This window comes from Bison bison, unplaced genomic scaffold (genome assembly GCF_000754665.1).
Source record: "Bison bison bison isolate TAMUID 2011002044 unplaced genomic scaffold, Bison_UMD1.0 scf7180017864458, whole genome shotgun sequence".
NCBI classification, from domain to species: Eukaryota; Metazoa; Chordata; class Mammalia; order Artiodactyla; family Bovidae; genus Bison; species Bison bison.
This window is the reverse complement of record NW_011495020.1, coordinates 4779265-4793241: the sequence shown is the minus strand read 5'-3', so window position 1 is coordinate 4793241 and position 13977 is coordinate 4779265. Positions and strand designations below refer to the sequence as shown.

The 13977-nt window shown below is 38.4% G+C and overlaps 1 protein-coding gene across 1 annotated transcript in view; it reads left to right on the top strand.

Annotated features, from left to right (window-relative positions):
- The first annotated feature begins 1744 nt into the window (after positions 1-1744).
- Positions 1745-13977, top strand: part of SRP72 (signal recognition particle 72kDa) — a 26931-nt gene continuing 14698 nt past the window's right edge. Inside the window, exons 1-8 of the mRNA XM_010859650.1 lie at positions 1745-1872; positions 3708-3828; positions 5818-5941; positions 7194-7337; positions 7417-7528; positions 9252-9283; positions 10551-10675; positions 10765-10822. Of these exons, the coding sequence (XP_010857952.1) occupies positions 1764-1872; positions 3708-3828; positions 5818-5941; positions 7194-7337; positions 7417-7528; positions 9252-9283; positions 10551-10675; positions 10765-10822 (825 nt within the window). The 5' untranslated portion in view covers positions 1745-1763. The remainder of the gene's footprint in view (positions 1873-3707; positions 3829-5817; positions 5942-7193; positions 7338-7416; positions 7529-9251; positions 9284-10550; positions 10676-10764; positions 10823-13977) is intronic.

Here is a 13977-nt window from a genome sequence, read left to right as displayed (position 1 = left end):
TTTTTGAGGACCTGCAAACATGCTAATACTGGCTTTCCTCAGAAAGCCAATGAAAACTTACCTTCAGTGGAGCTTTTCTCACAACTTCAAACATTTGGGGAAGAGTTGTTAACCTAGCATGGTGATACAGTAAAGACAGCAGTGGCCATGAGCTGGACATTGTTTCAGTTCACAAGGAACTCAGATCAGGGGAGAAATAAGCAAAAAGTCATTCAGTTAAAAAGTTGAGTACCAACTATATGCCGGGATGTGGGCTAGATACTAGGGATGCTACAGTAAACAAGGCAAATAACAGTCCATCTGGAGAGAGGCCTTAAACAGTGAGCAGTGCTCAGAAGTAGAGAACTCCATTAGAGCCTGTAATGAGGAAACTTGCATAGTCTGCGAAAACAAAAGAGGTAACTTTTAACCTAGGACCAGATAAGATAAAGAACAGAAATAATGAGGGATGAAAAAGAATGAGTTAGATTGCTGGCAAAGACGGGGCAGGGCAGCGGCAGGAACTGGTAGAATCCGGACAAGAAATGAGTCCAGACTAGGCGTTCAATAAAATGTTCAGTCATTCTCATCAAGAGTACCCAACAAGAACTTCCCTGGTGATCCAGTGACAAAGACTCGGTCCTCCCAATGCAGGGGGCTGGGTTTGATCCTGGTCAGGGAAGTAGATCGCAAAAACAGCGGACCCCTACCCCGCCCTAACTAAGACCTGCCACAGGTCTTACATGAATAAACAAAATTTTGTTTATATGAATAAATGTTTAAAAAATAAATATTAAAATATTCAATAGTATTCTGTCCTGACATTCAAACACGTCTTAAAAAACCTTGACCCCCTACCCGATGTCTACTTGAGTGCTTACCATGCCAGAAGGCATGAAGTATCGTTTATCTCTGGAACAATGATATATATATATATATATATTTTATGGGACGCTTCACGAATTTGCGTGTCATCCTTGCGCAGGGGCCATGCTAATCTGAAACAATGATATATTATCCCTATTTTTACAGCCGGGAAAACTGGGACTCTAATAATACGGTCACAAGCCAAACATCTAGCGAGTCACAAAGTCAGGAACTGAACCTGGGTATTCTCACCTCAAAACACCTTTTTCTTACTGCTAACTGCTCTCGAAATGCAAAACAAAGGATAGACAAAGGGTCTTCACCAAACTGTTTTGCACTTGATTCTTTTCTTCCGTGCGTCTCCTCATAGTCGTTTCTCTGCGTGAACCTGACCCAGAACTAACCCGTTTTCCTACTCACCTTTCAAGATCCCCTTCAAATACCAATACCTCTATGAAGTATGCCCGGGCAGCAAGAAGCCGTCTCTCCCTCTCCCCTTCTCTCCTACTCTTTCAAATGGCTCCCTACAGTTTGTAGTTGGTATTTTATCATGCCATAGACCTTTCATCTTCCACAGACTTCGGCCTCGCTCCGCCTTTAGTAACCTGGACACTTCTCCGCCCCCAGCGGTCGCCCCGGAAACGCACGCTACTTTTAGGTGAATCTGTTCGGTGAATCCCTTTCAACCTCCTCCTGGGGTCCGACGCCTCATTCCCCCAGACCCGCTTCATATAAGGTGTACCAACTCTATCTCCGCAAATTTCTAGCTACAAGAACTAAGATCGTTGTCTTCAACGCTGACTCCAGGATGGGGACGCTTCGGACTCCGAAACGCTTAGCAACCACCGGCTTCCGTCTTTGCTTGCCACCTCCGAGATCCTCTTCCGGGGCAGAGGTCGGCTCTCCTCTCCTCCAAGATGGCGAGCGGCGGCAGTGGGGGGGTTTCGGTGCCTGCGCTTTGGAGTGAAGTGAACCGTTATGGCCAGAACGGTGACTTCACGCGCGCTCTCAAAACCGTCAACAAGAGTAAGTGTCCGGGTAGCGCCGGGCGGGTGGGAGGATGCAGCCCCCTTGCGACGCGCGCGACCGTCTCCGAGCAGATGCGGGGAGGGGAGACCCCAGCCGCCCGCTAGGGCCGGAACGTCCAGCCGGCGGGGGTCGCCGTCCATTTGTTCAACCCAACCAGCTCTGGGTCCTGGATGGCTTAGAGCCACGTGTACTTCCCTCTTTAGCTCCCCCCCTCGAGAAGCGAGGGAGGGATTTAAAGAGACCGTAGCTCCAAATGTCTTCTGTAAACAGTTTTTACTTTACTCCGTTGATTTCACGCCTTATTTCGCAAATACTCCACGTTGCCTCCTTTTCGCTTTCCTTGTAGTGGAGTGATCAAGACAATATTGCTAAGGGAGCTTTTTCTTTTGGGCCGCAGCGCGGGGGAGGAACCTGCCTGGGACACGTAATTTGGAAGCTAGTGCTGACGAAGTGGAAGCTGTACAGACTCAGGGTAGAGGAAAGGGCTGGATCTGGATGTTAGGCCTGTCATTCCCACAGATAGCATCCCTCCAGCGTCCTAGACGAGAAAATGTGTGCGTGAAAGCACTAACATTTGAAATAATGTTGCAAAAAGGAAAGGTGTATTCTGTTTTTTGTCCAGTAACTGCTCGTTTTTCGAGTAAACTGTCTTCGATGTGATGTTCAATTCATTATATTCTTTTATCATTTACTACCTAACTGTAATATAGCCATGCTTTTTAATGCTCTCTGTCGTGCTAAATTCTTTACTGAAGATATTGCCTGTATTTGTTCGGTTTGGAAATGTAATTACCTGGACAGGGTTTGACTGTTCAAAGCAGTAATAACACACAAGGTATTTCTGTAACATACAAGTATGGATTTTCAATAATCTATTGCTGAGTTAACGTGAAAAGAAGTGATTATGCCCACAGTGCACTTTTTGTGATTTCACACATTGAGGGAAATAGCTACTAATGAGTATTATTTGATTCTTAAACTTGTTTTGAATTAACTTTGGCCTTTGGCTAGACCTGCAACCAGTATTAATCAGCACTGTAGTATTTTGCAGGCATTCTTTAATCAGCAAGGGCTGTCAGTTTGTTCTCCAGTATATATTTTCTTAATTGATAGAAATACTCTGATTCTTAGACTGAGAGTTGAATTCCTATAGTTGCCCAAAAGCAGGAGGAGTGATCCTAGTCGTTTTGACACTGAACAGCTCTTTAGCATTGACACTTGGCCATCTGACTTCTTCCTTGTATTTCTGGTTTAGTTATATTAGCCGAAAAGGGAAATTTTGAATGGTGTTTGGAAATATTGCCAGCAAAATAAATTGTATATTTTACAGTGTACAAACAATTTATTTATACAGAGTATTCTCATGTAATTTTCTTAATAACCTTGTAAAATAGGTAATGCTTTCATACTCATTTTGCAACCAGAAACTTGACATTTGGCAGTCAAATGACTTGCCCAAGACTTCAAGGCAGTTAGTGACAAACTTATAATCAAACCTGTCATTTGCTGCTAAGTTCTGTGTGAATTTTTTCTTTGCCTATGAAGTAATGAAATATGTAGGATATAGCATGTGTCCCAAGATGAAAAAGCAATAGAAAATAGCTTCAGTCTTTATTTCACTGTACTCTTTTTTACATGCATCTTGAGAAGCTATCTCACTGGAAAGGCTAACTAGCTCTCCTTATTGTCACTTCTTAACTTAAAGATCAGCCATTTAAAGAATATTTTGACCGATCATTTCTGCTGCACTAAAATTGGTGTTGTAGCTTCCTTAGGTGGAAATGTGCAAAGCAAATGGATTTAAAACTTGCTTCCCTAATATTGCTCTCTAGTACTGCAGATCAACAAAGATGACGTTACTGCCCTGCACTGTAAAGTGGTGTGCCTTATCCAGAACGGAAGTTTCAAGGAAGCCTTGAATGTCATCAACACTCACACCAAAGTGTTTGCCAAGTAAGTGATTTAATTAGTTGTTTGTGCACGTTTACCACAGCTATAACCATTTCCATGTTTTCCCCCCATTATTCAGTGATTTTTTTACCTTTTTCCTTCCTTTCCTCTTTCTTCCTCTTGCTTCCCAGTGTTGTTTCTGAAACTGGAAGGAGCAATAGTAACCTCTGTTCTGTCATGCCTTAAGGAGCCTTTTCTTTACACCTATCTTCCCTTTGAAGGGAAGGGAAGAAGAAGGGAAACTCTAGAGGGGCATGGGCCATAAATAAGAGTCACAAGAGTTCTTGAAGGATGTAGGGAGAGCCATTCAGCAGAAGTTTAATTTGAAAAAAGGGTTGGGGGACAGAGGAGGGCAGAACACACAGGGTAGGGATGTGTAAGGCAAGGTCTCTAGGATGGTTTGGCAGTCTTAGACTGACCTCTGTGCCTGTCTCCTTTGAGAACTGTTTAGGTGAGTATGATATTAGGCCAAGATCTTTCAGAGTTCTTCAGCAGTCTTTAGAATATATAGTAGTTTTTAATTTATTACTGTTTATTATTATTTTGGGGTTGCGCCGGATCTTTGTTGCTGTGCAAGCGTTCTCTGGTTGCAGCCAGCAGTGACTACTCTGTTGCAGTGTGTGGGCTTTTCCTCGTGGTGGCTTCTCTTTTTGCAGAGCACAGGTTGTAGGCACACAGACTTCGGTAGTTGCAGCGTGCAGGCTCCAGGATGTGCGGGCTTCCGTAGTTGCAGCGCGTGTGGGGTCTTAGTTACAGGACTTGGGATCGATGAAACCTGTGTCCTCCTGCATTGGCAGGTGGATTCGTATGCACTGTACCACCAGGGAAATCCAGCAGTGTTTTATTGTTATTTCATTTTTCATTTCATGAAATGTGAACTTAAATTCTGAATTGTTACTGTAATTTCATTTTTCTTTAGTTATGCCTAAGCCCCAAATGAAATGTGTATTGAAATGAAGGTTGTATCATATTTATTCTTTAATGTTTATAAGGTACACAACAGTGTATTGTATACTTCCTTTTGTATAAGAAAAGGATATAAGAATTTCTATGTGTATTTTTTTGTATTTGCAAAGACAAACACTTGATGCAGAAGCAATAAATAAAAATAGTCACTTGTAGGAGGTAAGGGGAACACAGTAGATTTGAATAACAGTGGAAGTAAAACCTTTCAGTGTATACCTTTTTGGTTTTTTACTGGGGCCAACTGCATGTATTACAGATTAAAAAAATTTTTTTAGATTTTACTAAAAATAAAAGTGTTATCAAAGGAAGCCCCAATAAAAGGTATACTGTTTTCCTCTAATAAACATGTTTATACTAAAATTCAGTGTTTTGATTTTGGGTGATTTTGTGCGGGGGGGACGTTTTCATATAGTTTTTTGTTAAGTCTACTGAGTAAAGGATATTGCCATCTGCTTGATATTGGTTTTTTCTGCATAGATTATGGTTGAAACTTCCAAAAGAGTTTCACGTGTGACATTCATGTAGATGAATTCTTAAGTCGATGTGCATAAGGAGTGTTTTTTGTAGTTGTGTGTTTACCAGTTTGGTTACAAGTGCTGTGCTTTTTTAAGATTTCTAGTTACTTTTTCTTTGCTAATTATTCTTTAACAAGTTAAAACAGCATGTTATGGCTTATTATTTGATTAATAGATTTAAGAAACTTGTATAACACATTTAAAACAATTTTGAGATTGTCTTTATATCTAAAACAGTTTTTAGCTAATTCAGAATTTCATTCTTATGTATTTGTTTCAAAAGGCCAGTAATTCTAGTAAGTATCCATGAAAACAAGAGAGCCTAGGGTAATGAATGTAGTATTTTCTATCACTTTTGAGCTATCTGATTTTAGACAAGTCACTAGCGTTTGTCATCTTATTAATGATTAAATAACTTAATATTATCAAGCGTGCTTAGAGCAGTATCTGGCTTATAGTGGGTGCTCTGCAGTGTTAGCTAATAATCACATATTGGTTTTTCCTTTTTCAGTAACTCTCTTTCCTTTGAGAAGGCATACTGTGAGTATAGGCTGAACAGAATTGAGAATGCCTTGAAGACAATAGAAAGTGCCAGCCAGCAGACAGACAAACTAAAGGAGCTTTATGGACAAGTGGTAATTATTGCTTTAAAATCCCTGTTTGACAGTCATCCTAAGTGAGATTCTGCCTAGACCAGGGAGTGGGGATGAGGAACCCCAGCCCATCCTGATGCTCCATTAAACTTGCCACCAAACCAATTCAGCATATTCCCTCTTCTTGATCTTCATATGAGCAACTGCATGTATAGTGTTGTATGAACAAATGACTTCCTCCAGGTAGTTGGGAAATTAAGAACTATCCTATGAAATTTGAACTTTGTAGTTGGAAAGATGAAGGCCAGTAAGTTTATATACTATAGTTTTGAAGTAGTCTTTATAGTTTTTAACTGGTATTTTATTCTAAGTGTAAAATGAAGAAAATCATGATGAATAAGAATTTGGATGAATTCAGATGGTTCATGAAATCTCTGGAAATACCTTATTTTCAAAGAGTTTTGAGACATACAAATAACGCCATGTTATACTAGAACTAGCAAAACCCTCTTAAATTTTTTTAAAATGTCAGTTTTGGGCAAATATATTGAATTATATATTGTCCCTAAAAGGTAGTGTTAGTTTAACAAAGAAAAATTTGGCCATGTTTATGGGTTATAGGCCCATAAAACACTTTTCATGTAAGCTGGGTTAGTTTAGGGTGAATGCCTGCATTTTGGTATTGATAAAGGGTACCTGTCTTTGCATACATGGTAGACGAATTGACCCAGAGTGGCAGTTCTCACTGCCCTTTGAGAACAACTTGAATGGAATAAGCAAGAATTATGTTGTATACACTTGACACTACCCAATACAATAGTTGGTTTCTGGGAAAGGGAAATGAACATCAAGTATAATGAACCCCTGGAAATAGTAAGCCCTTGTGTTGACATCTAATTTTGTTCCTGTTTACTAGGGCTTAGTAATCTTCTGGGAAATTTTTTTTTAATTGTTGAGTCAGACTTAGGTAGCAAGGTTGATTTCTGCGGAATGATTTTCTTTTACAACCCACTTAGACACTTACCTAACCTCAAGATGGGAGTTGATACAATGGCTTTTCTCACTGAATCATGCCTACAAATATGCAGTATAGTAGAGATTCATTGCAAGTAACTTTTGGGAAGTATTAGCATGCAGAACTAATTGAAAAATTGTAAAGGAAAAACAGTTAATTTCCCACATTATGTTGAGTTAGGTTTCTTATATAACAGTTCCAAAAAGGATTTATACAGGGTTAAGGATATAACACAATACTTGTCTTCTCTGATTTTTGATCTGCTATTTATCTCTTCAGTTATACCGGTTAGAACGCTATGATGAATGCCTGGCTGTATATAGAGATCTTGTCCGAAACTCCCAAGATGATTATGATGAGGAGAGAAAAACAAATCTTTCAGCAGTTGTTGCAGCTCAAAGCAACTGGGAAAAAGTGGTTCCAGTGAGTATCTCTGTATATGCATACAGCCATGAAACATTGTTCCTGTCTGGTGTTTGACTGGTGTTTTGCTCTCTGGCAGGAGAACTTGGGTCTCCAAGAAGGCACGCATGAGCTGTGCTACAATACTGCGTGTGCTCTCATAGGACAAGGCCAGCTGAGCCAGGCGATGAGAATTCTGCAAAAAGCTGAAGGTTGGACACTTGTTAAAATTATATGTAAACATAACATGCATATAACTTTGCAAAGTATTTCCAAAACCTACATTTGGTTTCTGGGATGTTTTTAAGTGGAAATTATTGATGCAGTGGAAATTTCTCAGAATCCATCTAGCCCTTCACTTGGTATCCTGACTGTGTCTCTCTCTTGGTTTCTTACCCTTAAACCAGTCTATTTGTCCATATTCAAGTTTGTTTTGTCCATACTCAAAACTTAAATTTGAGTAGTAGGTTTTGGAACAAGTTGCTGTGAATTTTAAATGCAAGTTAACAGAGTTAATAAACTCTGTTATATGTTAATATGTTAATAAACTCTGGTAAATGTTATAATTATTATTGGTATTAAGTACACAAGTACAGTAACAGTATGATGTGCCTGTGTGTGTGCCTGAGTATACACTACATATGTGCATTGATAACACTATTCAAGCACATTTTCACTCCACTTAGTATGTTTCCCTATACAGTACCTATATACCTGAAAGCTGTTACTAGAAAAAGAAAATAATTTATTAGAGAACTTAATGACTGGTCTCAACTCCTGAAATATTTCAACTTGCTTCTGCATACGTATTCCTTGGAAGCTATGAAAGTGATGTTGTAGAACTGCAGTGAATGATAGGAAGGAAAAAAAGATGAAATAGGGTCTGGTTTATTAATGCTGCTGCTGCTGCTGCTAAGTCACTTCAGTCGTGTCTGACTCTGTGCGACCCCACAGAAGGCAGCCCACCAGGCTTTCCCGTCCCTGGGATTCTCCAGGCAAGAACACTGGAGTGGGATGCCATTTCCTTCTCCAGTGCATGAACGTGAAAAGTGAAAGTGAAGTCACGCTGGTTTATTAATACTGATGGTTAAAATAAGGGCCAAGGTTAGAGCACCATGAGGTGAAAACTGTGTGTAAAAATTACGATTTCTGGATCATACCTAGCATTGAAGTGGTATGGAGGACACCCTCATACGTAGTTTGAGGTTTGAATATAAAAGTAGTAGAGGCTTTGCAGTGGGCAGTTTGAGGCAGTGTAGCAGATTTTGAAATTTGCATACCCTTTGATCTAAGAATTTCATTTCTAGAAATTTAAGGAAAAACTAGATACATTCATATGTATGTATGAATGTTCATAAGAACAAAAATTAAGAAACATGCATTTCAGTCCTATTAGAGGACTAGCTAGTTTCTTTATAACCATAGAATAGATTACCATGTGGTCATTAACAATATTCATGTTAAAAATAATGTAGATATATCTGTGTTATAAAGATGTCCATAGTATGTTAATGGGGGAAGGGAGGTTTCAAAATAGTAGAATATCCCACTTTCATTTAAAAATGCAACTATGCATTTACATTAAAAAAAATAACTGAAATGCTAAAGAGTAGTTACTTCTGGGTGGCAGAAGTATTGTCTTTACACTTTTCTATAACTGATTTTTTGCAGTCAACCTTTGTTACATTTATAGATTTTTAATTCCGTTAAAAAAATTTTAACAGGGATTACAAGTGAAAGAAAATGCCAAAGAGCAAGAATAATCAAGGATTGATATTTATGTAATATGTCTGATGTTAATGATAAATCTCAAATTTGCTTGTTATCAAAATTATCTTAAATCTTCTGCCTAAGAATTTTGTTTTTGCTAGTTGGAACATGAAAGAAATGAGAGTTACCCAGCAGTGTTAATTTTAAAAACATTTTTTCCTATAGATCTCTGCCGCCGTTCATTTTCAGAAGACTCTGTAAGTATGCCACTGTGGTTAAGCCCAGATATTATACTGTAGCTAATATAAATTTGTAGTAGACTTCTTTGTAGTATTTATTGACTTTTTGAAATGATGCTGATTCATTAAGTAGGAATCACAGAAACCCTCTGGGATCTTACTTGATGGAATAAGATCAACAAAAACCCTTATTTGATGGAATCTCTTAGAGTGATAAATTATAATACAAAAATTTTATATGCCTTATGCATTTCATTTTAAATTCATATAAATGTAAGTTCATTCTCCTGTTTTAGATGTAGGGCTCAAGTCTTTGAGTAAGGATCTATTCATGGGAATTCCATGCATATTTCTTACAGAATTCTACCCTCAGATCTCCAGGGGTTTTTTAAAGTGTAATAGTATTTTAGAGATAGTCGTGAATTATTTTCACTACCGAATCGTTTTTTCACTGATCTCTTACTGTTTTCTTGCTCATACCTAATTAGATAGTAGTTTTCTTTAGGAACTTACCTTTGTCAAATATTTCTGAACATTTAGCATAGTTAATCATTGAAGCCAGTCTCTTTTTCTCATTCATAGTTCGTGTCTTACTATAATACTTAAGTTTTATAATTTTCTTATCAAACACAATGGCATAATGGGATTGGAAACAAACTGACACTCCTGGTGAACATATTCTTACCAGGTGAGAGTAGGAATGCCAAATATGGCAAAAAAGAGCAGCCTCTTAGCCTTGAGGATTCACTGTGTGTGGGCATCAGTCAGCTTCTCCAAAGGAATGGAAAATATAGATTCGTCTGGCATATCAGTTAAGAGACTTGCTACTTTAATTACAGAATTAGTTTTAGCTCTTGAAGTTCTTTACAAGTGATAATTCCTAGTTAAAATTTTGTAATCTTTGGATTAGAATTATATTAGAATTAAGAGTAAAGCATTCTGAAAATGTGTTTCTATGAGAAAATTGTTTTCAGAATTCAGGGGTATTGTTATAAAACCTTAAACATGCGTGCTAGTTTTTACTGTTTTTTAATTCTTAGGTTTTAAAGAAGAAATGATCAATGAATAGTATTCCTGAACTTGTTACCATGTTCTTCCAGAATCTTTCTTCTTGCCATTCTCATTTAAGCTTCCCTGTTTTGATGGCAATTCCTAAATTAAAAAAAACTGACTCTATAGGAAAATTCCTGAAAATTATATATTTTCTTTCTGTTTATATAGTCTTTTGAATATGTGGATCAATTTGGAGAACTTATGGGGAAAATAATTTTCTTTTTTTGCTTAGGATGGGACTGAAGAAGACCCCCAGGCAGAACTGGCCATCATTCATGGGCAGATGGCCTATATTCTGCAGCTTCAGGGTCGTACAGAGGAGGCTTTGCAACTTTACAACCAGATAATAAAATTAAAGTGAGTTATAAAAATGAAGTGTCTTTTATAGGGGATAAGGTTTCTTTTTAAAGGTCTGTTCCTTTTTAACTGTTACTTTTTGTTCACAGACCAACAGATGTGGCATTGCTAGCTGTGATTGCAAATAACATCATTACAATTAACAAGGTATGGACTATCCATGGTTTCCCTACACTTATATCTTAACACTAGAAGCATATTACCTCTGCCTTGTTCTAGGATAGATTTTTCCATGACAAAGTCCAGTTGCAGCAAAATCACAATGAGTGAGTGAGTGAAAGTCGCTCAGTCATGTCCTGCTCTTTGCGACCTCATGGACTGTGCAGTCCATGGAATTTTCCAGGCCAGAATACTGGAGTGGGTAGCCTTTCCCTTCTCCAGGGGATCTTCCCAATGCAGGGATAGAACCCAGGTCTCCTGCATTGCAGGTGGATTCTTTACCAGTTGAGCCACAAGGGAAGCCCAGGAATACTGGAGTGGGTAGCCTATCCCTTCTCCAGTGGATCTTCCCGACCCAGGAATTGAACTGGGATCTCCTGCATTGCAGGTGGATTCTTTACCAACTGAGCTATCTGGGAAGCCCAAAAATCACAGTGGAGAGTGTTATTTAACTCTCATAATGATTCTGCAAGGTGTGTTCAAATAATAGAACTATTTTGTAGCTTTATACACTGGACTTTAAAATCTTACCTTTTTCCCATTATTTATTAGAATTATCATATTCTATATGGTTATATTATTATGTTAATATAACTATAATAATATTTCCCATTATCATTATATGGAGAATATTTGTTAGAGAAGTAAATTGTTTAGACTTTGATTTCTTCATCTAGTAAGTCTGAATGCAAGTTTTCTGTTTATAGTTTTTGTCTTTCCAGTGGTTTCTGTTTTGAGGGAGAAGAGCCATGGGCAGGTTTTCTCTGTCTCCATCGCCCTCCTCAATCCAAGCCCTGAGTAAAATATTACAAGCATGTATATAAACAGTCCTAATGAGTACTGTGTGAGTCAGAATAAACACCTTTTGGAACATTGTTTTAATGAGAAGATATTTCAAGTTCAGATTTGAAATTCAAGTCAATAGAAAATTAGAAAAGTAACAGTTGGTTTCTTTTGGTAGGCTGTGTGATTTTCCAAGCACCAGCTTATTTCATCCTCACAGTTACCTTTTTAGGTGACAGTACTTGTCTCCAATTTATAGAAGTATAATCTGAGGCTAAAAGGAGTTAAATGATTTGTATAAGATCACAGCCAATAAGAGGTAGAACTTGGATTCAGATTCTAGTCTCTGACTCCAAAGTGCTCTCCTTCTAGCCATGTATGGTATCTCTCACCTCATTTGGCAGAGATTCAGAGGGTTCACATATGTGGGATAGTGGCACTGAAAGGTAATAATTACAGGGTGTTGCAGGCCATTGTCATGGTGTAGGTTTCCAGAAATTGATGCTGGCATTTGATTTTTAGTAGCAAGATCTACCTGCTTATGTTCATGAACAATTTAAAATGCTAGTGAGGACAAATTGTTTTTAACTGATTTATAAATAGTGGGGAAGAGTGTATGTGAAATACTAAATACCTCAATCTATTAGATTAGTGTAAAAGTAATTACAGTTTCAGACTCTGAATTTTAAATCCTTGTAACTAGGCTCAAACACATCTTGATTAATAGGAACCATTACAGTCAACACATTCTTGCCATCAAGAAATAAGTTTGTTTATTCCTATAGCATAAAAATTCATGCTTTGGGATTTGTTTAATTCTTGGAAAACATTTTCTTCATCTTGCTTGCTGGTTGTGGAAGTGTTTTCCTGCAAAAAGTGGTCGAGATTCTTGAAGAAGTGGTAGTCAACTGGTAAGAGGTCAGATGAATATGATGGATGAGGCAAAACTTTGTAGCCCAGTTCGTTCAACTTTTGAAGCATTGTTTATACAATGTGTGGTCAGGCATTAACGGAGAATTGAGCCCTTCCTGTTGACCAATGCTGGCTGCAGGCGTTGCAGATTTCTGTGCATCTCATCAGTTTGCTGAGCATACTTCTCAGATGTAATGGTTTCACTTGGATTCAGAGAGCTGTGGTGGATCAGACCAGAAGCAAATCACCAAACAGTGACTATAACCCTTTTTTGGGTGTAAGTTTGACTTTGGGAAGTGCTTGGTGCTTCTTGGTCCAGCCACTGAGCTGGGCATTGCTGGTTGTTGTATAAAATCCACTTTTCGTTATATGTCACAGTCCAATCGAGAAATAGTTCGTTGTTGTGTAGAATAATAAAATAATACTTCAAAGCAACGAATTTTTTGACTTTCAGTCAGCTCATGAGGCCCCCACTTATTGAGCTTTTCCACCTTTCCAATTTGCTTCAAATGCCAAATAACCATAGAATGGTTGGCATTGAGTTCTTGGGCAACGTCTCGTGCAGTTGTAAGTGCATCAGCTTCAATGATCCTCTCAGTTGGTCGTTGTCAACTTCCAATGGCCGGCCACTGTGCTCCTCATCTTCAAGGCTCTTGTCTCCTTTGCAAAACTTCTTGAACCACCACTGCAGTGGATGTTTATTAGTGGTTCCTGGGCCAAATGCGTTGTTGCTGTAGTGAGTTGTCTCTGCTGCTTTATGACTCAATTTGAACTTGAATAAGAAAATTACTCAAATTTGCTTTTTGTCTACCATCATTTCCATAGTCTAAAGTACATATGAAATAAACAGCAAGTAATAATTCATAGCAAAAACTATAAAGCAAGAAATGTGCATTAAAATGATATATAACATAACTGCATTTATTTAAGAGTGTATTCAGTATCAGATAGCAAAGTTCAATAATACAAAACCAAAATTACTTTTGCACCAACCTAATAAATATATTTATATACTGAATTTTTCTTCAGTCAACATTTCTGAATTTTTCTTCAGTATATTGCTGAATCCATTCGGTTCAGTTCAATTGCTCAGTCGTGTCTGACTCTTTGTGACCCCATGAACTGCAGCACGCCAGGCCTCCCTGTCCATCACCAACTCCCGGAGTCCACCCAAACCCATGTCCATCGAGTCGATGATGCCATCCAGCCATCTCATCCTCTGTTGTCCCCTTCTCCTCCTGCCCCCAATCCCTCCCAGTATCAGGATCTTTTCAAATGAGTCAGCTCTTCGCATGAGATGGCCAAAGTATTGGAGTTTCAGCTTCAAAATCAGTCCTTCAATGAACACCCTGGGCTGATCTCTTTTAGGATGGACTGGTTGGATCTCCTTGCAGTCCAAGGGACACTCAAGAGTCTTCTCCAACACCACAGTTCAAAAGCATCAATTC